Source organism: Mirounga angustirostris, unplaced genomic scaffold (genome assembly GCF_029215605.1).
Source record: "Mirounga angustirostris isolate CCGP_5_RB_7025 unplaced genomic scaffold, mMirAng1.0.hap1 SCAF_4, whole genome shotgun sequence".
In the NCBI taxonomy this organism is placed as follows: Eukaryota; Metazoa; Chordata; class Mammalia; order Carnivora; family Phocidae; genus Mirounga; species Mirounga angustirostris.
Window position 1 is genome coordinate 144,493,935 of NW_026991712.1, and position 27,028 is coordinate 144,520,962.

General features: G+C 44.5%; 1 protein-coding gene across 1 annotated transcript in view; it reads left to right on the forward strand.

Moving 5' to 3' along the window:
• The window catches only part of DAB1 (DAB adaptor protein 1), a 282,080-nt gene that overhangs the window by 13,819 nt on the left and 241,233 nt on the right, over window positions 1-27,028 (forward strand). The window contains exon 2 of the mRNA XM_054512854.2: window positions 434-636. Within this exon, the coding sequence (XP_054368829.1) occupies window positions 570-636 (67 nt within the window). The 5' untranslated portion in view covers window positions 434-569. The remainder of the gene's footprint in view (window positions 1-433; window positions 637-27,028) is intronic.

The window sequence follows — 27,028 nt, forward strand, 5'->3', positions numbered from 1 at the left end:
TCACTTCCCTATGATCTGCTTTAGCCGCCACGGCTCTGATCAAGCTTGGCTGATGGATGGGTGCCCTGTTGTTGGAAATGTCTCCCTGGGTTTGCTCAGGAAATACTCCTTTGCTATATTTTCTGGGTGGCATCTACTGCTTGAAAGCAAGACGTGGAAAACAAGGAGTTTGCCCTTCTTGGAAATCCAGAGTTTTAAAAAGATCTGTTTTGAATTATGTACCTAGGTTGAGAGACCATGTTTCAGGTAGAGCTCTGATTCCCTTTGCTACAAACCCTGTCAGTGGCTTGATGACATCAAGTGAGCAGTTTGTACATGGAGACCAAGATTTTCCTGGTGTATGTTTGACAGTTTATTTCCCCAACCCCCGACTAATTTCTGTTTAACCTCAAAAGGGTGATGATTCTGAACGTTCTCTTGGCTTGATTTGCAGCGCTCGGAAGGAGTGAATGAGATGTGCAGCTCGGAGCGTTGTTTCTGAAGGGAGGAGTCATTCTCTTGGAGAGGAGTCCTCCATGAGCCTGGCCGAGGCCCGGGATCTGTGTGAAGTGGACTAAGGATTTAGTAGGATGTCAACTGAGACAGAACTTCAAGTAGCTGTGAAAACCAGCGCCAAGAAAGACTCCAGAAAGAAAGGTAGGGCTGATTTGTTCCTTTCTTACCGGCTTTTTATCTGTGTAGTGTTTTATCTCTGGAAAGATGTGTAGGTTATCTTTGTGATGGCATATGTTTTTTAAAGGGCGCCAGCATTATTTGCTGTTTTCTGTACTCATGGTATATTTTAATGGCTCTCCATTATGCCTTGGGTAAAATCCAAAATTATTTTCATAACCTATAAAACCCTTCCTGGTATGCCTTTTACCCATCCCTCCAGCAAGCAACATCTCTGCCTAATCCTCCCGCCCCCTTATCCAACCCTATTTACCCTCCAGGCATTCTGTCTCTTGTGATTCACTTTTGCAGGTATCCAAAGTTCTCAAATTCCAGCAGCACCAGAATCACCTGGAAGGCTTGTTAAAACACAGATTGTTGGGTCTCATCCCCAGAATTTTTGGGTTTGGTAGGTCTGGGGTAGGGCCCAAACCTACATTTAGAACAAATTCCCCGATGGCACTGGTACTATTATTTCAGAGTCCAGACTTTGAGAACCAATGGACAATAATCTCGCCCGAAATCCTTTGTCACTCTCCACTTTTTCCTAGACTGGCTCCTACTTAATCTCCAGGTTTGTCCTTTCCTAACCCGCACTGGGTTAGTTGTTTTTGTTTGTTTTGCTGCAGTAGGGCTTTGTTAGAATCTCACTTTATTAAAAATTTCCTGTGTTTTTGTTTGTTGGCTGGACTGTGCATTCCTGCAGAGCTGGACCTCTTGTTCACCTTTTAACTCCAACACTTGGAACGTGCTTGACCCAGAGGAAGCACGTAAATACCTGTTAATGAGGACTGGCATGCATACTATGATAATAAAATAATTCTCTCACTCTCCGTGTTTTCTCGAGAATTGGGTCCCATGGCTTTATGACCATACCTTTCAGGATGTTTGTCTCCCAGTGGCAATTAGGTGTAAGCAACTTCGTGTTGTGTGTTGTCTTTCTCTCCGTCTTCTGAGCCGCATGGAGGAGGATTAATAGACTTCTCTTTCAGGTCTTGAAATCTGTGAATATGGGCTTGCAAACCAGGATGCACTTAGCTGCTTTGTATAGGCAGTGATTTGTTTGAGACACTGCTGTGCCTGCCCAGTCATGTTTCGTGATGGCATTTGTTTGACACTCTATAGGAAGCAAGGACATAAATGTAATACACATGCAGCTTGCAGACAGCCAAAACCTCAGCAAGGACGATAAATTTTGCATTGGATGTTTATTTGAAACACATATTTTGGAAGTAATCTAGTTCATTTCCTAAAACTTAATGTAGACCTTGTATTTTATGCATCATGGTCTAAGAATAATAGAAGGAAAGCAAGTCAGTGAGAGAACGGGTCTTGGGAGAACTGCTGCATGGGGGGAAAAAAAGATTCCAGAGCACGATAATGTACCAGAATTCAAATGCTTTTTCACTGAAAAACGACAAGTTATATTTTTGCTTCAAATTTAACCTTTCCACCAAACTTGTGCTCTTGAATGCTTAATGCATTAAAAATTGTATCTTACTGAATATCTTTTCATTCTTAAATTGAACATGCAAAACCAGGAGCATTCTTAAAATGAGGATTCAGGTTTTCAGAACATTGGCTTAGTTGAAGATTTGGAATGGGAGCATGAAGGTGACCTTTTTAGAACCTCCTCATCTTCATGTCTTACAGGACTCTAAAATCAGCATAATACATATGCAAGGAATACCCGCTTGCAAGTGGCCAATACCACGCATGGAGTCTGGGCAGGCAGACCTGGATTCAAATTCTAGCTATGCCACTTCCTGTGTGACCTTGTAATGTTACTTAACCTCTGAGCATCTGTTTTCTCTCCTATAAGTAAGGATATAATATTAAACTTCAAAGGCTTACTTTGAAGAATAATTGAGATAGGGCAGATTAAATACTTAGTATAGTACTTGGCATTTATTAAAGGATCAACAAAGAGCCTTTTTATAAAAGATTTTATTCATTTGACACAGAGAGAGAAAGAGAGCATGTGCACAAACAGGGGAGAAGAAGAGGGAGAGGAGAAGCAGGCTCCCCACTGAGCAGGGAGCCCGACGCGGGGCTCGATCCCAGGACCCTGGGATCATGATCTGAGCCAAAGGCTGATGCTTAACCAACTGAGCCACCCAAGCTCCCCGACAAAGAGTCTTTATGTGTGTTCTTCCTCTTCCTTTTCTCTTTTTCCTTCCCTTTTCTCCTTATCCTTCTCTCCTTAATTCTTCTCATCTCCTTTCTTCCCTGTCATTTTTCTCCATTTCTCTCCTCTCTCTTTTCTCTGTTTCTCTTCTCCCATTTCTGTGCTCTTCTCCTCCTCTTCCTCTTCTTCATTTTCATCATCTTCATCATCAGCATTATACTGTTTTCTCTTATCCCATTCTAGAACCAAGGGGATCTTAGAAAGTGTATAGCTGATTTGTCCCAAAGTAAGATTTTATAATTGTTCTTAATTATGTAGTAGTGATAAACAATATGCATTCTTGATAGACTTCTCTGGCTCAAGGCACCATGAAAGCACATACATACATTAAAAAAGCGAGAGAATGTGCTCATAACAGGATTAATTTATTTCTTACTCCTCAGTTTTTCCTGTGGAACAGTAAGTATTCCATTAAGCAAATGTTGCTGACTGAGCCAAAATAAGTAGAACTTTAAAAGGAAATGTTAACAGTTTATTTATTGATCGAATCTTGAATATAATAGCATTACTAAACTTTGTTAGTAATTCTTCCAATTCCTCTTTGATTTTTCTGTGGAGACAACATATAACTTCATAAGTAGGTTTCTGTTTTCCTTTCTAATCCTTAAGTAATTCTTTTTCTTGTCTTATTGCATTGGCTGGATCTGTCAGTACAATATTTAGTGATAGGAGGTATGCTTAACTTGATCTTCAGTTAATGGAAATGCTTCTAAGTTTCCTGTGTGATATTTAAATTTTTGCTAGAGATTTTTTTAATAATTTCTTCTTCACTTATCATTGTCTAGGAAGTATTTTTTATAAATCCTGAGTTTGCATGTTGAATTTTATCATATGCTTTTTTTATATTAATTTCAGTGATTATACATATTTTTCCTTTCAATTTATATTGTGGTGGATTTTACTGATAGATTTTTCTAATCTTCCTTTCTGAAGTAACTACTACTTGTTCATGATATATTATTTTCTATTCATGGATTTGATTTTTTGATATTTTACTTAGGATTTTGATATCTATATTCATCAGCATCATTGGCATATAACTTTCTTTTCTTGAACAATCTTTGTGTCTGGTATTAGTAAAAGTTTGTAATTTCATACAGTGATTTTTGGCGCTAAAGAAATACTGAATGATATTTAAGCCCCTTTCTGAAAAAATTATGTTTTTCTTTTTTAGTAATTTTATTTGACTTTTTAGAAGGTATATATTCTTATTATACTGAAAATTAAAAGAGACAAAGTAAGCATGCCTAATCCCATTAATCAAAAATAACTGCTATTAACATTCTAAGTGAATTCCTTCTGGACTGACTTTTCAGGATATGTGTTTGAGATCATACTAAGTCATAGTTTCATATCCTGCTTTGCTATTTGACATTAGATCATAAGTACACTTTTCATATTATTACATGATATTACAGACTAGAAGGGTTTTTTGGGGGTTTTTTTTTGCCCCTTTGGCAAGATTTAGATGGTTCCTGGGGAAGATATTTTATTTCCTAAAAAGAACACCCGACAATAGGGGTCATCTATCAAGAGCGAGAGTGGCATAAAGAAAGTTTAAGAGGCCCTTTAGAATTTCTCACAAACCTATCACCCTGGTTCTTTAACCCAGGCTTTTGAAAGGAAGTCAGATAGTTTCAAATACAAGTCACACAGGGGCATATTTCACCATAAAATGCATTTCTCGACAGGCCATGTAGGAGACGTAACTGGAGTATTCACAACTCAAATAAGGAAGGCTTGAAAGTGGTCAGAAATAAAGTTGTTTTCTTCATTTCATTTTTATTGGATTGTGTCACTATACATGCAGCTTGTCAAACGGTGCCTATTCCAGGAGTGGAATTTGATGGAGGACGGGAATGTAGATTTTCAGGTTCGTTACCTGCCATCAAAGGGGGAGAACAGCTGACACGATTCTTGTTATTTATAAAACCGGCACTAGGCCACCCAGTAGAAGACTGTGGGAGAGGAACGGGTCCCTGTGAGCAGGTGCAGACGTTTCTGGGTGTTGTGCCTGGGGTTTCTCAGTCAGCACCACCTGGTAGCTGAGTGTGATAGAAAGAGCACTCACTTTGGAGCCAGACCTGGTTTTATTTTTTTAAAAGATTTTATTTATTTATTTATTTGACAGAGAGATAGAGAGCACAAGTAGGCAGAGAGGCAGGCAGAGGGAGAGGGAGAAACAGACTCTCCACTGAGCAGGGAGCCCGATGTTGGGCTCCATCCCAGGACCCTGGGATCATGACTTGAGCCGAAGGCAGCTGATTAACCGACTGAGCCACCCAGGCGCCCCTGGACCTGGTTTTAAATTCTAATTCTTTTCCTTCTCACTGTGTAACCAGAGATGGGTTATTTAGCTTGTTAGAACCCTGTCTCGGTGAGGGTGTGTGTGCGCACGTAAGAATAATACTTACCAGAAGGGCAAGGGAGGAATCATGGGTGAAGGTCCAGCGTGGGAGCCACAGCATGGCAGCTCCTGGTTAGCATTAGCTTTTCTGCCCTTTTCCTTCTGAGATCACAGTTCAGCACTGTCTCCTGATCTTCTAGAAACACCTGCAAATAAACTTACCCGCTTTCCAGATATTCGAGTTATGTCCAAGGATCATTAGTTAGCAAAACAATAACAACAACAAAATGCTACCTTATTTGCTCCCTGAAAGACTTGGCCTAGAGAATCAAAGCCCTGATGGGTCTAGGAGACGAGACGTTGGTGGTCATATGACAGACACCTTAGTTTTGGGGCCCCATCAAGCTGAATTTGAACCCTGGCTGTGTGCCTCAGTAGCTGTGCGAACTATTGGGAGGTTTCTTTTTTCCCTTCTTCTTTTTTTTTTTTTTTTAATCTTTTTATCTTTTAAAGATTTTATTTATTTGAGAGAGAGAGAGAGCACAAGCAGGGGGAGCAGCAGGCGGAGGGAGACGCGGGATCCCCGCTGAGCAAAGAGCCTGATGCAGGACTCGATCCAAGGACCCTGGGATCACGACCTGAGCCGAAGGCAGACGCTTAACCCACTGAGCCACCCAGGCGTCCCTAATGGGAGATTTCTTAAAAATTCTGCTTAATTTTGGTTAAGGAATGGTTTCAGTAATGCCATACTCAGGGTCCTAATCCCTCAACTGGTCAGGTAGCCCAGGAAAATATCCTGTTAACACTGGCTTACCACTTGAGGAGCTAGTAAAGGGCTATCACATTCATTATCTGATTGGATCCTCAGGACTGGGGTGATAAATATAAAAGAATTCATTTTATCAGGCCTGTGGTGCAGAGCGGCTATCTCTCTGCCTTCACCTACTGCTCTTGTCCTGCAGGGAGGCCGCCCACCGTCCGTCAAGACCCTGGCCCAGGGCTCGAACCTCAGGCCTGCCACTCCGGGTCTGTCCACTCCCTCAGGACACTTCCACCTTCCCAGCTTCTGTTTCCTCAGTCACCAAACAGAGGTGGAAATTATATCTGTGTGACCCAATCTGAAACCTAGACGAAGCATTAATTCGTGAATGAGGTCTTTTGTCCGCAAGGATTTATCCAGTCCCGGTTGTGACCCCTGCCAGCACTCAGTGTTCTGTGGGCAGAGAGAAGTATCTGGAAAGGAGAACCTGACTGTAGGCAGTTCATGTAGTTGAAGAACTTCTGCTTCCAGAGGCCCTTCTGATTTTTATAGGTCATCCTTCCTTTTAAAGACCTGTTTTTCTCTACTTTGCTGCTTTTATTCATTCTCAGCCTATTACTACTCAAAAGTTAATGTTTTATTTTTACTCCAAATTCATATTTGTTACTTAAAATATGTCACGCTCCTCATAATAAAGGAAATTCTTAGACTCTTTTCATGGCTTTCCTGACTAAAAACAATTGAGTTTTCATCTTAATAAACACGAGTAGCGTAATACTCTAAAATAAACTTGAGTAAGTTCTCTAGAAATGGAAAAACAGGAAAGGTTATAAGGAATTGGCAATTGGGGGCTAGTTAGAGCCTCTTGCTCACAGATTAGCTCTCGAAAGAAGGACTTGCTGATGGACACTCATTTGGGCAATGGCAGCGTCAGGGCTGGAGGCCAGGAACGGCTCCCATGGCTGGTGGTTCTCCAGCTCATCAGGCTGCAAACAACTTACCTTCTTGGGGTTGACCTCTTGGCGTGTTTCTTCCCTCTTCTTTACATTGAAGGCTCCTGGAAGAGGTCATGCTTTAGAATCTCAGGCTAGCTACTTTATCTTTCTGAGCCTCAGCTTCTCCATCTATAAAATAGGGACAATAGCACCTATCTCGGAGTGTTGTAATGAGGATTACATGAGGGAATAACATACAACACCCAACACAATTCAATTCTCTGTTCATAGACTCAGGATGAGGAAACTTTCCCTTTCCCTCCAGTGCCCCAGCTCCCCGGCCAGCCCTGAGAGGCAGCACCTCTCCTGGTGCTGTAGGACATGAGAGAAAAGTAAAAGGCACCCTTTTCTCCAGAGGCACATGGGGGGAATCACTGAGAAGAAGGAACTGGTTCATCTTCAAATGGATGCTTGTTTCAATAATAACGGGGAAGGTGAACAGGAAATACAAAGGAGAATGGACCATGCTGTTAAGCTATAAATATTTATTAATAGCCATCATTTGTATTGTGCTTCCTTCATGCAAACCATTTTAGATAAATTGTCCGTGATGAGCCCAAGTCTTACATCACCCCATGGAACACGTAAGAAAATAATGTTCAGAGAGGTCAAGAGACTTGCCCTGGGTCACGTGGTTTGTCTACATACGCTGGAAAGTACTAGGTCTGGCAGACATTAACGTCTGTGTGGTCTTCCCTGAAAGCATGCTCTGGGTTTGCCCTGTGCCTTGATGCTGGAGGGCTGGCGGGTCCGAAAGAATTACAGGGGCTACACTCTTTTTTTGGCAGAGGAGGCACGGAAAGAGATGAGGCACATCATGTAAATTTATGGCACCATTCTGCCTTGGCAGGGTTTTGGATCTTGGTGTGCTAATTGTTCTCTCCTGACTCTGTGATTTGCAGGCTTTGGAAATTCAAAATCAAGGATTTAATTACATGATGACATCAATTTCTCTGAGGTTGATCCATAAAGCTCTGGGGCTGAAGGGCTTGGGAGGGAGGGAATACTGTTTTGGGTCAAGAAGTCCAAATCCCTTATGGTAGGACTGGCTGTCATATGGTATAATGTGTGGTGGGGAGAGGCTTCTGTACTGTCTTTGAGCACATGGTCTTGAATTTATTACAGGACACATCCCTCACTGTGGTCATTACCTGAAGACAAACTCATTCCAGGTTTCATTGGTGACTTAGTTCTGGGCCTCATTTTAACTGGTTCCTTTATAAGAAGTCAGGCTTCTTCAAGCCCTCCTTCACACCCCTTTCTTCCTTGGATGTATTGTGTAACCACAGCAGCATACCAAAGAGGATAACACCCCAAGAAAGCCCTCTGAGATTTGGTCCCTGTGTCTTTGTCACTTGGCCTCCTCTTAGCCTGAGCCACACTGAGCTTCAGTTCCCAGAACTCAGCTCTGTGACATCTGTGTGTCGGCTCCTTCTACCTGGGGTCATCTTTCTCACCCTGTCTATTCACTTGGCCAAATCCTGGCCATCCTTCAATACCCAACAACCATTTGTCTGAGCCACCATCCTTGCATTTTGAGCTTTGTAACATTCTCAATTAATTAATCATGGACTGTCAGCCCCTGTGACCTCCTAAATGCCTCCCAAAGCTGTTCATGCTTTCTCTCCTCACTGTTCCTCTCCCAAGTACAGTCCGGGCTGCCTTCCTCTGCCATCTGGGTGGTTCTCACACCCTCCTAAGTGGTTTTCAGGTTTTCAGTCTTTTCCCATCTCCAAGCTGTTCTGGACACTTGGAGATCTGATCAAGTCTCCCCTCTGCTTCAGACCCTTCAGGGAGCGGCTCCGACCACCCCCAGGGTAACGTCCACACTGCTTCTCGTGGTGTTAGAGAGGCCCCGCCTGGTCTGACGCCTCCTTATCTTTCCGGTCACATTTCTCCACGCTGTTCTGCAGTGACAGTCCATTCCGTGGCACAACTGAATTAATTTCAGTTCCCCGATCATACCAGGCAATCATTCACATTTGGGGTTTGGCAAATCCTGTTTCTTCTCCCAAGGATATGTTTTCTTTTATTTCTTTTCAGAGTTAACTCCACTTATCCTTTAGTTCCAATTTTGATATTACTGTCTGCAGAAATGCTTTGGTGCCCCATTGCAACCCATCCTCATGACCCCCAGCTGCGGGTCATGACTGTTTTGTGTGCTCTTAAACGTCTCATTTTGCTCATCATAATGTATTTTTAGTTATCTTTTTGTTCCTCTTTATCACTCATTGTGTTGGGAGTCCTGTGACAGCAGGAACCGTGTCTTTCTTGTTAACCACTTCACTTCTACCACTGAGCACAGTGTTGAAAGATGTAGGTGTGCAGCAATGTTGGGTGAATGAATAAGTGAGCAAATGAATGAATTTATGACTAAGAGAAGCCTCATTCAACTGGATTTGTGAAGGGTTCCATAGCACCCTGTATATACTCAAATCATCGCACTTACCATGTTTCTCCTATCATTTTGGCTTATTTTTCTGTCTCTACTGTTAGTCATGAGTTCCTAGCACAGCACTCAGAACATGGTAGGTACTCAGTAAGTGTTTGTTGAATTGATTATCGCAAAGTGTGGGGGAGAATGATTTGTACAAGGAGAAAGAAAATTACAAAACACAAACACCTCCCCTAAATGCTGGCTCTTGAGATTCTTATTATGTCACTTTGAAAATTCCTACCATTCTGTGAACTACTTCTCCTTTTGTGATGTGTGTCCAATCACGTCTGGTGCCGTAATTTAGTGTGATGTGGGCCATATTGGTAGTAAAGCTATAAGATTTGCCATATTAGTTCATCCCCCTGCTTCATTAAGCTCAGTGTGCTGCCTGTGGAAGTGGCTGGGCTTGAATTTTGATGTTGGGAAGAACAAAGCCCTTTACACTATCCCTCCAAGTCCTGTGAGTCAGGAAGGGTACATGCCTTTGTAGGGCTGGAGAGCCTTCATCTTTGCAGATAATCAGCAAATGCCCCAGAGCATGGGGTTTTATTATCTGTGTGGTTTGCTGAGTGAGCAGATGATGTTCCAAGGTGTGCTAGGATTTCAGCAACCCCCTCTTTGCGACAAAGCCTCTAGGATGGTCAGAGTGCATATGTTGAAAGACCGAGCAATTCTACACAGTCCATCAAGAGAGTACATGTAGATAAAAGGCAGAGGAGAGGGTGTGCTAGAGGTGAAATGTCTCATTTAAGCTTGAAAACAACCTTTGGACAAATGTTCCCATTTTATAGGAGAGGCAACTGAGACTCAGAGAGACGAACGGCTTGCCTGAAGGCCACACAACTAGGAAGTAAAGGGACCCATTTGCAGCTAGATCTCTCTGATCCCAGAACCTGTCTACATGCTTCACACTAGACTGAGCTGCTCCCTCCTAAATGGTGTGTCTTCTTACCAAACACCAAGTAAGGCTTACACTGAAAGACATCTTCCTACAGATTCCAGCAGAAACACTCTTAGGTTGCCATGGCCATAGCGAGAGGAAGGAATGATGGCAGAATATGTGGTACAGTAAGAAAGGGGGTTGGAGAGGCAGAGGAAGCTCTAGGTCTTCACTCCCCTTCTCTGGCAGGTGGGAGGTTGCCGTACACAAGGGTTCCAGTGATTGACTAGGAAACATTTCCCTTTCTAAGGAGAATTCCAGTTATACTATATTTTCCAGATATAAAAAGGTAAAGACTGGGTGAATTTGAAGGACTTTGTGCATTCATTAGAATGCACATCTAGCTCATAATTTGGAACAAGCACTCCAAGTTTGCAAATGCCCCCAAATCGATGAGTATTCACATTAGCCCATTTCACTTCCAGTTCCCCACATCAGAAATACTCATGAGAATGCTGGTGAGGAAAGTAGGGTGAGGAAGGTAGCTGCTCTCCATCCGCAGTTATATAGTGTCAAGCGGTGTATTTAAACCCTTACATGTATTTTCTCATGAACAAGTCTTTGAGGGAGCTCCTCTTTTTAAAATCCCAAATTTACGGATGAGGAAGTGGAAATTAAGGAGGCAGGACAGAGTTCATGCCATCACTCCAGAACTTATGCTCTGAACAGCCCTGCAGTTCTACATCACTCATGCATTCGGCAGGTATCACAGGTGCCTTGTATGGACGCGGACCTTCTGAACACATTGACCTGCTTGGCCCTCCCTGAAGCTGCATGAGTTTTCTCCAGCTCGTTATATTCTCTCCGCCTGGAAAAAAATCACCCTAATCTCTTAGCTGGCTGTCAGGGCCTGCCTGATCTTCTGAGACCCAGCTCAGAGAGCACTTCATGAAGTTTTTTCTTAGCATTCTATTCTTCCCATGGAGTAAAGACTTCCTTACCCCATGATTCTCAGCATGTTGGGTTTTTACAAAATCTTTCTTCCAGAGAAAGCTTTTATGTCTTTCTTCCCTCAACTCGGATTGCACTTACATACCTCTCTTCCTTACTAGATTGTGTTGTGAGTAGAGACGTGATGGCAGGGACTGTGTCTTGAGCATCATTATATCCTCCCAAAGCTGGGATGAGGAGAATTTATCGAAGAGTTGTCTGTGTGGAGGATGGGAAATGACATTAGTTGCACGACTACTAAATGCAAGCAGAGAATACACTGAGAACACAGGAATTGATGAATTTGATAAAACTCCCATTATACAGATGAGGAAACATACTCAGGTGAGTTCAGAATATGTTCAAGGTCACCCATCATGTAAATGGAAGAACATGAATTTTTAAACTTAGCTCTAAATGATCCAAAACATGGGATCTTCCTGCCATATTCGCTGTTTCCCAGCAGTGGCCATCAAATAAAACCTCAGTGAAAGCTCAGTTCCTGGGGATCTGTGTCCTATTGTTAAGTGGCAGCAATATTTGCGATTTACTTTTATAAAGAATTTATAGATCATTGTTGTAGATTCACTTCCCTCAGATTGGGGACTGTCATCACTTGAGTTTTTCAGTTCCCCTGACTGGTGATACCACTCTAGGGAGAACTTGCATTCTGATTGTTAAACCAGAGGCAGGAAAAGCCATGCAGGAACTCTTTGCACTAGAAGAAGCCCAGCAGATGATGAATAGCAGACCTGAATCTTATCATGTATTTCAGGATGATGTACGGGACTGTTGGAAACTGCCTTTGACAAATGTGCACAGGAAGGGGAATTATCTCCAACAATGAAAAATGTTCTTATTATGTGATCCTAAAAAGATCAGGACCCCTATCATTGGGAAAATGATCATCCCCGTATCCCTTATTAACAGCGATATGGAAGCATGTGCTAAAGACATTGGACGTTGGGCTGAAGCTGTGATGGATAGCCATGAGTGCTGGATCAGGTTGGACTTAATGAAAGGTAGCTTGATGCTTGATAGCAGGTGGGAAATGTGCAACTCACTAAGGTCGCTTTTAGCCCTTGCTTCGTGAGGCTCTGCAAGACTTGTTCCTGCTATCTTAGCCAAGTACCCAGTGGCTTTTGGTCAGGCCAAAAACTATGATTAAAGAGTAGGAGGTATGTGATATACGTTTGTAGGAAATAAAACCATTTCCATAAGGAGGAGAAGACAGGCATTTTAAATATTTAATCTTACTTTATTTTCACATTTCACATGCATATGTGGAAACCTAGAGTCCTAGAGATTCACTAGCCTGCCGAAGGCTAGAAACCAGCGGAGTGCAGATTTGAACCTGAACAGTTTGATTTCAAAGTCTATATGCTTTGCAGACCATGGTAGCTTTCAATAAATAACCTTCTGGTTGAAGTTCAAAGTAATAGAAATAGAAACAACCAAATGCATATGTGAAGCGCTTGCTGCAGCTTCTAGCACATGGTAGATGTTCAAGAAATGCTCGTCTTCCTGCCCTTCCTCCTTCCTTCCTTCCCTCATTCCATTTTTGAGTGTTTTCTAAAACCAGGCAGAGTGTTAGCCACAGAAGATTGTGAACAAGTCCTGGGCTTAGGGAACTTGAGATCTCTCTGAAAGACAACTAAGAAACAATTATAGTTCATCACAGTAAGTTGAAATCCCAGAGCAGAGATAAGCAGCTATCCAAGGGCTTCCCAGAGGTTGTGCCATTTAAATAAAGATTCTTGGAGTGCAGATTTATTACTTTTTTCAGTTCGATGGGTGCTTTGTGAAATATCTTCTAGTATTATAGACATTGTCTACCCATTAGATTTAAATCCCTAGTGTGAAAAATAAATCCTACCTTGTCCTCTGGTGTGAAAGGAAGGCCAGCAGATCAGAAATCTTTCTGGGGCAGCCACTTGCTCCTCCCCCCAACCCCCCCGACTTGACTTCTAGAGTAAAAGGCCCTTCAAGTTGTATACGTGTTTTATTCATTTCCTATTACATGTAGGACCAGGCATATAGTATGTGTTCATTAAGCATTTGTAGAACAGTGGAGTAGCCTGTATTAGATAGGTAATTCTTTGGCCTTTGGCCTGCATTTTCCTAGAATCAGTAATTTATATTCCATTAGGTTTCCTTTGATGTTTTAAAGGAATGATTACTGTGGCTTCTTCTCCTGCTCTCAAAGTTATAGATTGCAGATAGATTTTTGTGTCATTTGCCAGTGCTGGTCTATTTTAATGGCTGCCTCAAGCGCTGTGTGGGGGATTCTAAAGTCATACCCTGGCTCTGAGCGAGAACAGTCAACATCCAAGCCTATTTTCTTTCAATTCCTTTTTTTTTTCTGCACACATGTGTGCACACAAACATGTAAACACATGCATTCTAGTTTGCTCCTACTGGGTATTTAATTCTGCATTACTTTTCCACTAACTCTTACCATCTAAGCTGTTCCCATGTCATTATAAATTGTGCAATTATCACTTTACAAAAAGCGAGGCGATCTCATTTCCCTTAGCTTTTACTCACAAGCCCTCCTTCCAAACCCTTCTGTCATTGTTGCCTTTTTTTCAATGGTTCATTCCTAAATTTGCCGAATCTCACTTCAGTGGCGGCACACAGAATTGCTTTCAGTGGTTGATGATTCATTTCATCACCTTGGACTGATGCAGATGTTTACCTTCTGCATCTTGTGGCTGGGGGATGATGCTAACTTGTTTCCCCACAGCAAGAAGAAAGGGAGACCTTGGGGTGGGCTCCCCTCTGTGGGCGTGTCCCCAGCGGGGGCCGCCACTCCGGGGAAAGCCTTGGAATTCAGATTTGCCAATGGATGCCTCTGAGCACGAGTGATTCTTGCAGTTTACATCTTTTAACCTCAGCTTTATCAACTTTAATATGTTGTCCTGGTGCCTTGATTTTTTGGTTCATCTGTTTTAATGTGATGAAATGTAAAGACAAAGCTCAGTTTGTCCCCTCACAACGACAGTAGGAGTTTTCAGCTGATAGCCTATCCTCCGTCTGTTAAGGATTCGAATTTTAAGCAGCCAAAAATACATTTTCCTGGTATCTGTCATCAAATGATTAGTGCAACTATTTAGTTCTGGTCGTCTCTCCTATTCTTGGTAGATTTGTTTTCTCTTCTTAGAATTCTACTGCCGCCCTCTCTGTCTGGGAGACTGGAGATGTCATTTAAACATTGCTTATTAGGATTCCATTATTTGTTCTCATATACAGTCAGCTAAATCAAAAAGTCAGGCAGTGTTTTTAAATTGCAAATTTAAATGACAATTTATAGACCAGGTCTACTGGAAATTTTCTGTCCTTGGCATCCATCACTGCTTGTGTGTATATAGTTTTATGCTCAGTCTTTTTTCTCTCTTTTTATCTTCTTGAGAGCATAGCACACACATCCATCAGAAGGATCAGAACTACTTGCAGTCTAACAAAAAATGCAATAAAGATCTTGAAAGGAAATGAAGACAAACACCCTATCCCAGACCTTGCTTAGATACTTATTCTCTTCCTCCACCTTCCCCCTACCCCTGCCTCTTAAAGAGGAAACTTGCATTAGTCACTTTTTTAAAAAGTATCGAAGTACCTGGTTTAGTTTCAAATAAAATAAACAGTCACCAAAGGCCCCCAAAATGCCCAATATTGTTACCTCAATTAATTTGCACGATAAACCAATGATAATGAAACTATTATTAGGAATGGTGTCATAGCTGATATTTATTAAGCACTTACTATGTACCAGGCACTGTTCTGTGTGTTTCATTTGCCATAACTCATTTAAGATAATAAGATGCTGATTTCTAAAGAGAAGACTGAAATTCATGGGGGTCGGCGTGCCCAGGGTCCAAAGCTTGAGTGAGTGGTGGAGCTCTAGCTTCTGACGTAGAGCTCTGTCCACCACACTAGCTTCTGTTTTTATTTTCAGTAAGGAAACTTAGGGTCTACTTAGTATCTCTATTTTGTAAGAATGACAGGTTGAAAAGTTGTCACATCATGCCTTGCTGAGTTTTAATTTTTAGCAGATTGGGTTAGAAGGGGGGGCTGTAAACCTTGAAATCGTCTTTTTTTATCAGTCCATTTTTCCTGGGATCAGAGTAGATTGGCAAAGCATTATGATCTTCCATTTCAAAGCTGAAGGATTATCCGTCTCGATGGGTGAAATCATCTCTAAAATCCTTCTGAAGCCAGCTCCTGCAGAGGTTGGTACATTTCAGAAAATGCCTGTGATACCCAGGACCTTTGGTGATGGAAATGAACAGAGTCAAATTTGCATCTGGAGGGCCTGTATTTAGCGTGTGGTCCCACTGCCTCCATATTGTGTCCCGTGTCTCCTCTTATAACAGAGCCTGGAGGTCTGCCTTTCAGCCTGTGCTCACCAGGCTCCAGTATCAGCAGCATCTGGGGGCATCAGGGCTGGTGAGGTTCCAATTAGACAGAGGAGATGATGACAGGGAGAGATGGAAGGTCCTCTTTGCCTGTGAGAAGACATGGAGAGGGAGCCAGAGGAGGCTAGGGGAGCCATCAGACCACAATGTGGGCTTGATCCTGAGTGAAAGAGGGAGGGTGCGAGGGAAGAAAGGAGGGTAAGAAAGAAGGAAGGGCCGGTAGAAGAAGCATCTCAGACTTCAGCAAGGTCATTGCGTAGTCCTTGAGCCAGAGTCACGCGTCAGAAGAGGCCCCGCCTCCTGGGAGTAGGCCTGCTTGAATATCCCTGCTTGCTCCATCATTGGCTGGGAGCAGCCTGTGGGAAACATGGTCTTGCTGCAGACGTGGAATGGATTTCTGAGTGCAGCAGCTGGGGCTCTTTCCCAGCAGCTGGAAGTCTGCCAGATGCGTTTTCATGGTCCCCCCACGCTGCACCAAACTGATCGTCAAGGTACCTAAATTATTCAGCCATTCTAACTTCAGTTAGGTGGTGCAATGAGCAATTCAGATTCCTCCCCCCATGTCACCCTGTGCCCCTTAGACAAGGATGGACACATGTCGGTTAAAAGGAGGTGCTAACTGAGGTTGGGGCCCTGGATTCTCTGGCCAGAGTCCAGCAGTCCTCAGAACATTTTGTCCTTTTGCATCCTGCAAGGCCCGAAGAGAGGAGATTGAAAGCAGCTGTAGGGTTGGTAGCCCTAGAAGGAAACCCTCTCTGTACCTTGTGATCTCCCCACACCTCTTTTTGTGTCACAGGCCAAAGAAAAATGCCCATCCCATCGTGCCCCTGCACCACCATCCATGCCAGGAAGGCCAGAGCACCATTTCTGGAACATCTTTCTGATGGCCAGCATGCGTAGGGCCTTATTTAAGTAGATTCCGTGAACCCTCAAAACGACCAGTGAGGCCGGTTTTCTTCAGAGCACGGCCTGGTGATTGTGTCACTGTCTCCAGAATTCCAAATTGATCCATCACAGCTCTGCCATTTATCAATGGCAGTTACCTTGGGCAACTTCTAAGTCCCATAAGCTTTTATTTCCTTATGGGAGAACCAAAGTCCATGTATTATGACTGGTTCCTGGGACCGTAAGGTTTGTGGGAGGTGGGCGAGCCTGTGTGCATGCATGCATCCCTGCCTAGCTCTGTGCCCTAGGTGGTGGGGGATGAGGGGGGACACACCACCTTGCCCTTTCCTGCCTTCTAGGAGGTTACAACTTAGTACTCAGTGTTACTTTTTGGTCCTTAAGCACACCATGCTACTTTATGCCTTCCTGCTCAGCCTTCACATTGGCCTTCCTCCAAAATCATTTGTTGCTTGGAATAGATCCTACTCATAAAAGAAGCAATCTGGAAGGCTGGGCATCCTGAGAGCCTTGAGCCGAGCACCGAAAAGCCAGGCACTCATGTATCTTCCCCTCATCTCTCCAGAGCTACTTTGCTTTTTCCAGACTGGCTTCTTCTCCCTCTCTGTAATCAGGCTTGCCTTGGTCACTTTGCTCATGTCCAGCTTTACTAGCTTCTGCATTAAAAATCTCAATGACAGCTGAGTCACAGGGTCCCCATTCCAGATCCCGGGCAGAGCAAATCGGTAGGCTCATCCCAACTGACAGTGAACTGTTCAAGAGTTAGAGACGTATGACAGATGGTAGGTGCGATAGTCCACGCTATGGGCAGTGGGAGGGGATCGCTTTGCAAAGTAGTGAGACATGGATTGAACAGATACAACCACCAACAAGATTGAGCTTAGGTGTCACTTCCTCCAGGAAGTCTTCCTGGACCCAGCTGAACAAATATAGGTAGGCCCTCCCCTGGGCTATTCTGACTCTGGGCACTGGCCTGTGTTCCAGTAGCTGTCAGGATGTGCTGTACTTTCCTCAGTCCCACATCTGTCTTCATACCAGATGGTGGTGCATCCGGAAGGTAGGGACAGGATCTACTTCATCTTTGCAGACACCACCGGTATCCCAGTGCCTACCACCCAGCAGGTACTCTGTAAATAGTTTATAGAACTAAGTATCATCCGGTAAACTGACAAATAATTGTACTGCAGAAGGAGAGGGACTTCCCTCCCAGTAACAGCTCGAAGCTGTTGGTTTGCCCAAAAAACAGTTGTCCTCTCTGCCCCACCCTCACCCCCCGCCCCCAAGGTGCAGTAAACATCCATGGGGACAGAAGCAGAGATCCGGTGACTGCCTTTCATGTACAGTCATGCTCCATGTCTTTGATCCCAAACTCCTTTAGATACTGAATCCTGAAGCGCTTGCTGCAGCTCCCCACTTAATAGCCATCCGGCACCCCACGCATTAATGCCAGTTAGCCTGGGAAAGATGAAAACTCTGGGGACTTAATGAGCTGAGTTGGCACCTGTTCACTCAGCGCTCCAGCCTGCCTCTCTTCAGCTGCTTACGCCAACCGATGGTGCCAGGTTTAACCTTCCTGGGGAAAGGCTTACAGAGGCATTTTTCCTTTCGTGTTTTGCAACCTTTCATTTCCTTTGGGCGACTGGCCCCAGGGGTTTTGGAGCCCACAGCCTTCAGGAGCCTCGTATGAGGCCACACCCGCACCTGCGCCCACCCCAGGCCCCGCCCCGTGGTGCTGAGGGGCCGAGACTGAGGCCGTGTGAATTGGGAAGACGGAGCAGGTGTGACACCCCAAAGCAGCCTTTCCGCTTAGGAGCCGTGCGAGAGGGGCGAGCGTGGCTGCCTGGCACTAAGGAGCCCCGTGAGTGTCGGGGGAAGACCCGTCGCCCAGCACACTGCCGCGTCACAGCTGAAGAGTGTCTGCTCCACGAGGACACCACGGTGCCCCTGGCGGCATGACCGGCACCCTTACCAGTGCCCGGCACGTGGCAGTGCCCACGTAGTACCTGTTGCGTGAATGAATGAATGAACAAATGATGAGCAGTAATTAACAATGTGAATCCCACGGCTAGCACTTCTGCACATTGTGACCGTGGGCAGTTTATTTCCATCTGTCTCTGACCCGGGCCCGTCATCCTTATTTAAAAGACCAATGCGTCTCGTGGTTTGGGGCTTACGTGTAAAGCACTTCCTTAGCACGGTGTCTGGCACATAGTAAGTAGTTCTTACTAAGTAAAGTGCTTGATGCCCACAGCTCAGTGCTTTCATTTATACAGTGAAAATGCCTCTCTGTGCTGAACGGGGTTCGTGTGAGGAATAATGGGATATGGCGAACAGAGCATGGCCAAGTCTGGGCTCCGTGCTCCGTAGATGGTAGGTGATGCCATCCCTATGAGGAGAAGGCTCGACGGGCTCAGACGGTGACGACCCATCTCTTGGGGCCATGCACAGGAGGAAGGGGGCAGGTTCGGAGAGGGGCTCGTCTCTAGCTCCTGGATGTGACAGCCGTTTGTGTGGGCAGACACACAGTGCTCTGGCCTTCCTTTGCCTTTCACCTTGAAAGAACTCAGGCTTTTCAAAGGGATCCTAGGCTATATTATCAGACTTCCACCTAGCAAGCTGTTCTTTTCAGCAGACTGACTTTTACAATTCTCATGACCAAACGCCAACCCTTCTTTACCAAAACCCCCTTAATCCTTTGATCTTGTCTCAGTCACAAGAAATGATTGTCTGCTACGTCTTGCCGTACATGATTTAGAGAGGATTACTGAGCAACCGCAGTCCATCCCTCACCTTCCCCTCCCCCACGAGCAGTCACTTCCTCATGTGAAATCCTCCGAGGCCCCCCAGACCCTGGGAGCATATCCTTGGAAAGAAAAGAGCTAAGCAAGGCAGCTGGGGCAGAGGCACAAAGCATCTCAGGGTGAGAGATTGAAGGGAATATTCCAGAGGAAGGGAGGTCGGGTAAGTGTGGATATACTGTATTGTCAAGTGAAAGAAAACCTGTTCCTGTGGCTCACAGTAAGTAGAAGCACATGTGGGTCTCATCATCAACAAAGCACTACCCTACATGTCATCAGGCATGACCCTTGAGTGAGTTCTCCGAGGGGGTGGGGCCGGGCATAGCAATTCCAGGATGCTCTTCCAGAACGGAAGCACAGGATCTGTGTGGCTTACTTGTGTTCCCAGAGGGTGAGCGGTGGCATCTTCCAAGACTGGATCGTAACCTCTTCCAATAGATCTGGTCAGCAAGAGCAAGGGCTGAAAAGTTCAGACAGGTCTGGTCCTGTGCCTGTTGCCGTCAGATTCATTCTTCACCTGTACATGGCACGGTGTTCTCTGAATCCCAGGGGGCTGCTCCTTGCAATCCCATTCTCCCCTGAGGTCTCCTGACAGTGGGCTTCAGGCTGGGCTCGGACCATGGGAGGCACTGGTGGGAGATGGGGAAAGTGGGGTAAAGTGGGATGTGGGGGCTCTTCTCTCCCTCACTCTGCTTCTGTGTCCTGTGGATCTGGGTCCTACAGGATGGCTCTCATCTTGACAGCTGCAGCCCTCCAGGGCAACCTTGCCATGGTTCCAGCCACCCCTACACAGCCCCATCTCTGTGCTCTGGGCACAGCACCTCCTCCTTTTGTGAGTCTATTCCCAGGGCTGGTGGCAGCTTCCTGCGCTCACTAATCCTTGGATCACTTCCTTTTTCCCTGGTTTTCAGCTCTTCCAACACCATTATAAGGGTTCCCGCATTAAATTCCCTCTTTGAATAGCTGGCAAGGGCTCAGTTTGTCTCATTGGTGCTTGACTGATCCTTTGTTTGAAAACTGGCTACACTAATATGTGAGAAATAGAACTTTGGACCAGCTTCTTAACCTGCAGAGCCTCTTTAGTCACCTATAAAATGGAGATTTTTAGATTTAAAGGTTATGTGTGTATAGAAGCTAACCGAGGGCTTGGCACATAGTAGGTATTTAATGAGTGACAACTCTTTTTTATTCCAAGTCATTTAGGAAGAGAGTAAGGATCTCTCAGGGAAGGAAGCTGGTCTCTATTTTTCAACTCCTGGCAGGATGCCACACATTTAATAAAGTAAGTAAACTTAATAAAGATATATATATAGAGAGAGAGATTTCAACTGAATGGGTTGGATGAATTGAGATACCACCACTATCATTCCAATAATTCTAGGATTTCTAAGAAAAGATTCAAAGAGAGTTTCTTGGATTTTCTAGTGCAATCTATCAATAGTTTCACTTTGGAGGCCCATTTGAGATGTTAAGAGCCAACAAATGGAGAACACTACAGGAACCTTGGGAAGGTACTTAACTGAAACAGTGCAAGTTGTGTCCTGTGCCCTGTCTACCCGCCCCGCCCCTCTCTCTTTTTTGGTCCTGTTTCTTCTCTTTCCCCAGACAAGTTGAAAGCTGAATCCCTTAAGAGCTCTCAGTGCTCTTGGCTGCACCCCTGGTGCACACAGACATTTGCCTGCCTCAGAACTCTTGAAGGAGTGGCCAGATGCTGCTTGCTTTGGGGAGGGGAATTGGAAGGTTTCATTAGTCACACTTGCTAGAAGTGTAAAACCTCTGGTGGGCTTGTCGAACATGGGGCAATCTCTACGTGTAAATATTTATGGATTAGGAATCAAATATTAAATATTTACTTCAGCTTCTTGGAATTATAAATGATTTAATAAAACCTATGGGGAATTGGAATGGCTTTGGTTCAGAACCAACCCATATATTTAATTGTTTCCCCAACCCCCATCTACTCCCTTATGATGCAGCAGCTGGGAGAGCATGGGATGCCCGTGGAAAAGAAAGAGAGCTTGGCTTTCAAGTTGGGGTTTGGTTCATTCTTCTCATTTTCCCTCCTGTGTTACAGGATATGTGTTTCAGAGTAGGCATTCCTACAGGCCTGTGAGGGAGAAAACCCCACCCTTCGAGGCTGTATTTCTCAGTTGTACCATGTAGCACAACCCCTTGGTGGGGGGGGGGGGTGTCAAAAAACACAGGTGCTATTGCCCTCCCAATGATCCAGTGAGTGGGCACCTCCACAGGGAGGACCCAGCATCCTTATGTGTCAGAAGCTCAAGCTAAAGAACCACGGGAGGTGTCTCTGAGGCTACTCATGGGAGAACCTTGACAACGACTTTGCAGTAAGACAGGTTCTGATCTGAATCTTATCTCTGCTGGTGAATAGCTGCGTGCCTCGGGGAAACCTCCCCCCCCAACTTCAGTGTCCTCATCTTGATAACAGACATTAATGTACCTCTGCGTACTAGTTTCCTGAGGCTGCTATAAAAAATTACCACAAACTTGGTAGCCAACAAAACAAAACAAAACCAGAAATTCACTCTCTCACATTTCTGGAAGATAAAAGTCCAAAATTTAGGTGTCAGCAGGGTTGCTCTCCTTGTGAAAGCTCCAGAGAAGAATCTGTTTCTTGCCTCTTCCAGCTTCTCGTGGCTGCTAGTTGGTGCTTTTGATTTGTGGTCACGTCTCTTTCTGCTCTGTCTTCACATGGCCTTCTCTTCCATGTGTCTCTTGTGAGGACACTTGTCATTAGATTTAGGACCCATCCAAATGACCCAGGATGATCTCCTTATCTCGAGATCCTTAATTATATCTACAAAGATCTTTTTTTTTTCCCAAATAAGGCCATATTCACAGGATCCACAGATGAGGACACGACAGTATCTTTTGGGGCTACCGTTTAGCCCACCGTAGTATCTCAAGGGCTGACGGTGATGTCACTGACAACAGCTCTCATTGGTTGGTACCCATGCCATAAGTTTACTTTAGAACAAGTCTAGTTTGTGGAGTTGTTGTGGACGATTGAAATTATACGCCCACGTGTCTGGGACATAGTAACCATTCATTAAACAGTAGCTTTTTTTATTAACATTTACAAGGTATTTACACATATTACTCATTGCTTACTTGAGTATTTATCCCTTCATACACTCTTCATTCATGTAAACAACAATTTGTTGAGTATCTGCCTATTATGGGCCAGTCACTAGCCAGGCCCTGAGGATATAAAATTATATATTTATTTCCTGAGACACGAACTAGATAAAAAAGATAAACAGTGAAACTACTATAGTCCAGTGTGACCAGCACCTCAGTGGATGTAATTACCTGGGATTAAAGGAGCCATAAGTGTACCCAGGAGATTAGAGAAGGCTTCACAGAAGAGGAGCCATTCAAGCTAGATCATACAAGTTGAAAGGAGTTTATTAAACAAAAGGATGATGTGCAGACACCACCTGAGACACTCCGTGTATTCAAGCATAAGAAATCGTAGTGTTGTGGAGGAATGGTGAGAAATGCAGGGTCCTGGAGCCGCAGGGTTCGCGTAGGGGAGCAAAGGAAGTGAGACAGCCATAGGAAACAGAAGCCAGCTTTTATTAAACTCTCACAAAGGGAAAATATTATTAATCCCATTTTACTGGGAAAGAAAGAGAAAGTAACTTGCCCAGCATCACATACCTAGTTAAAAGGAGGACTTGTGCCCAGTTTTCTGCCTCCCCTCTTTTGGGTAGCAACAGGCAGATATCCCTCAATGCTCTTCTTCCATTGTAGGTGCTTCTTTGCTTGCTTCTTATTCCTTCTTTGATTTCTAGGGGACATGCCTTGTGTCTAGCGTGTGCCCCTGGCCTGCCTTAGGCCTGGTGCCCAGCAGGCATCGAGCAAATCTTTGCTAACCGAGTTTTATCACAGGAGAAATTTCTGGCATCAAGCAGGAAAGCGGGATGAAATTCTTTCTGAAGTCCTCTCTGACCTCAAGCTTCTAGATTAAGTTTGCTTACATGGGAGGCTGAGATTTTCTTTTAGAGTCTGAATACACGGATACCACCCGAAACCTATTGTTACTTATTTCTCTGGGGGCAGGGGAGTATTTCCACACATAGCCCATAGCCCGCTCTCCGTCTGCCACATGTTTTTTTATTGGTTTACATGGTTACATCTATTTACATTTGCCGTCCACATGAGTGCTGCTTTTTCATAATTCATAGAAGCGTCGCACAAAATTAATCTACAGTGAGAACTCGAACTTGACTAAAGCCAAAAGCCTTGCCTGCGAATGTCTTTGTTACTGACAGCATATCGGTTGGAGCTCTTTTTAGTGTTGCGTAAGTTCCAAATTCTCCTTTAAGGAGAGCCAGATTGAGGAAATCATTAATCTCTGACAGTTGTGTAGATATAATTAAAGATATATGAATTTAAAAATACCTGCTATCTCAAATTACTTCCTAAAAGAACAGGGAGGGGGGAGAGAGTTCTATTTAAAATGTCAGATACAGACACATTAGGCTGGGTAGTCAAAGCACTGTATGTCTGTCACTCATGAAAACTGACAATTAGGTCCATAAATAGATTTTACAGGCTTCCACACAGGAACGCACATCCTGCACATCTCAGCCGCATAAAGATGAGGAGCGTGGATGGCAGCCGCTGACTCACGGGAAGGGAGCAGCGATTGGGAGGTGGTGGTAAATGAGCCGTTTGGAGCAAATCCACTGTGCCTGGGGGCTGGGTGTGGGTCTCGTGGGAGGAGGGGGGCTCGCCAAGGTGGGAGAAGGGTGTAGCATCCCATCATGGCTCTGCCACACAGCACCCACTTGAACTCTGGCCAGTCTCCTCATCTCCCTGAGTATGGGTCCATTTCCCTCTCTGCAAGATGAAATAAGTAACAATAGTCTCAGCTATTTCTACTTGCATGGGTTGTCAGGAGGATCAGATGAGGTTAGAGGAAAAGGAAAAGACCATACATATGTAAGCTGTTGATTTGTTACTACTGAGATTGCTATTGGTGATATTGACCACTGAGATATTTAAATTCACACCAGGAAGAGACAGCGTAGGTGATCAGAAAGCACGTTAAGACTACGTCAGGGAATCACAGAGAAATGCTTGAGAGTAAAGTTGGACTTTGCCTCACCTTTGATGGCAGGAAATCTAGCCAGGTGAGCAAGCAAGAGCCTGGGAGGTGATGGGGACAGGGCTGGGAGGTAGATCCATCACAAGACCTTCTCTCGAGATCTAAGCTCCATGCTTTGGGGTCCTCACTCTGTGGAGATTCAACCTTGTTCAAGGCACTTGGCATCTCTGACCCTCAGTCTCCATCTCCACAAAATAGGTAACATGATTCTATAGTTACTTTCTCCACAGGACTGATGTAAAATCAGCTAAAATCATAGATAAGCATATGGAAATTGTGATGCCAGTGTGAAATTTATGACTGAAAATACGATCATGATCACATTTGAAAGGGTCAGAGGCAGGTCCGAGTACCCCTCCTCTCTTCTATTATTCATTCATTCATTCATTCATTCATCCATCCATTTACCTTATTCAGTAATCCTTTTTAATTTACTTATTTATTATTCTTCTTGTTTATTGTCTTCCATTGATGGAATGTTCCATGTAGGCAGGAATTTTTGAGTGTGTTTTGTTCATTGAAATGTCCCAAGTGTCTAGAAGTGCTCCCAGCACCTAGTAGGTGAACAATAGATACTTAGTTGAGTGTGTTGTAGTTTAGGCATTATGATGGGAACAGATACTGTGGTACAGCAGAGAAAAGACTGTTTTCTACAAAAAGTTCGTAGTTTGGGGGTCTAGAGGGGAGACATAGGAACCAATGGGTTTCATGCGAAATGTTAAGCGCAGCGTGATACGTACAGGAGATATGCTCCCCAGCTCTTTTATAATGTATAAAAGAGGGTGTTCTCCCAGGCCAGGATCAGCTGGGGTTGAGGTGCTCTCAGGGAGCCAGTGTTCCGGATAGCTGCAGTTGGCCCCTTGTGATGTAGGGCAGCAACCGTGGTATTGGAATGAAGCACACTTGAGTTTAAGTGCAGACCCCACCCACCGTCACACAGCTATGACCTTCAGTAAGGGATGGAATCACTTTGAGTCCCCTTTTCTTCCCTTGAAAAACATTGTGAAGATGCGAAGGGATAACAAATGTAACAAAAACCGTTGACACAAAAGCTGGCTCTCCCTGAATGGCTTCTAGTCCACCCACCATTCCTTTGCTTTTCTCTCCAAACCTGAAAGAAAGGCAGCTTTTCCAGCTGTTTCGCCTGTGAGATACAGTTTTTCTCTTTTTGTCTCTAATACTACCAGTGAGGTCTAGCGTCTTATTCCTTCTACTGCTGTGGCTACTCCCACCGTTCCTACTTCTAGAACACCCCCACCGCCGCTACATTACAACTGCGCCTCCCCTGTCCTCAGCTTCCCCTGTGAGCACCCCCCACGCCCGCTGCTGTGATTACCATCTCCTGTCCCTGCCGTGACCGGCTCTTGCTAACGAGCACTTAACTAGGTAGTGCACGAAGTATTTTATAGTCATCATTTCATTTAATTTTCACAGCAGTCGAGGAAAAAAAGTGCTGTCCTCATTCAACAGGTGATGAACCTTAGACTCAACGGGTTCACTCATTTCCCAGGTAACTGGGAGTGCTCTTGAGAGCTGGATACCAGCGAGAGCCACTCCTAGACCATGATCTCCTTGAAGGAAAAGAAGCCCTACACTGGCACGTGTGTGGAGCTCACGAAATCCTCACTGCCTGGGAGGTGGTACCCAGATTTCTAGGATCAGAGAGCATGTCTCAGGGACCTCCCCTCTTAGACTCTGGCTGGGAGCAGAGGTGTGAGGGTTGTGTGGGCTCTTGCCCACTGCAGCCAGAGGAAGAGGCTCTGGGATCCTCTTGATCCCATTTTACATTATGGGTTCAGTACCTTACAATGGGGGAAGCCTAGCCCCTGTGGTCAGACTAGATGCAAATGAGTCTCTTAGAGTTGCAAATGAATTTCCTGCAAAGAGCTCTGGGTAAGAGCTGAAAGGATGTGTGACTAAAACCACTGACTACTGGAAAAAAAAAAAAAAAGGAAAAATTCCTTTGGGGACTTGCCAGCTAATTAGCAATGGCGGCCCTCCTTGGTGGCCAGCCTGCAGATGTGGGCAAACCTGTGGGTTTGGCGCTCAGTCTCCATCCTCATGGCCAGCTCTGGGGAGAAGCATATGGCGCAGGAGCTCAGGCCCTGGGCCCAGAGGTTCTTAATCACGTATAACAGTGTTGCTAAGAGTTCTCAAAGAGAAACAAAACTTCTCTTGGACTGCTTTGCCTAATGATTGTATCTGATGTGATTCCAGTCCAACAAGCTTGCTTCAAATGTAGTTCTGCCACATAAAGTTGTGTGACCTTGGGTAAGTCATTTAACCTGTCTGGGCTTCAGTTTCCTCATTGGTGTGATGGGAATAATAATGTTCAGTGACAAGAATGGTCTTGAGTATTGACAAATACAAGCTGCCTGTTGAATAGCTTTTCAGTCCTGCCAATGACATTCTTTTCTCCCCTCTCTGACATTCATTCCTGGATTCTGTCTGTTTTAATGATTCCTTCCTCTGTTTACTGGCTGAAAACCAACCCTTACCCCCAAATCCTTCTCTCTTCCTCCCCCAG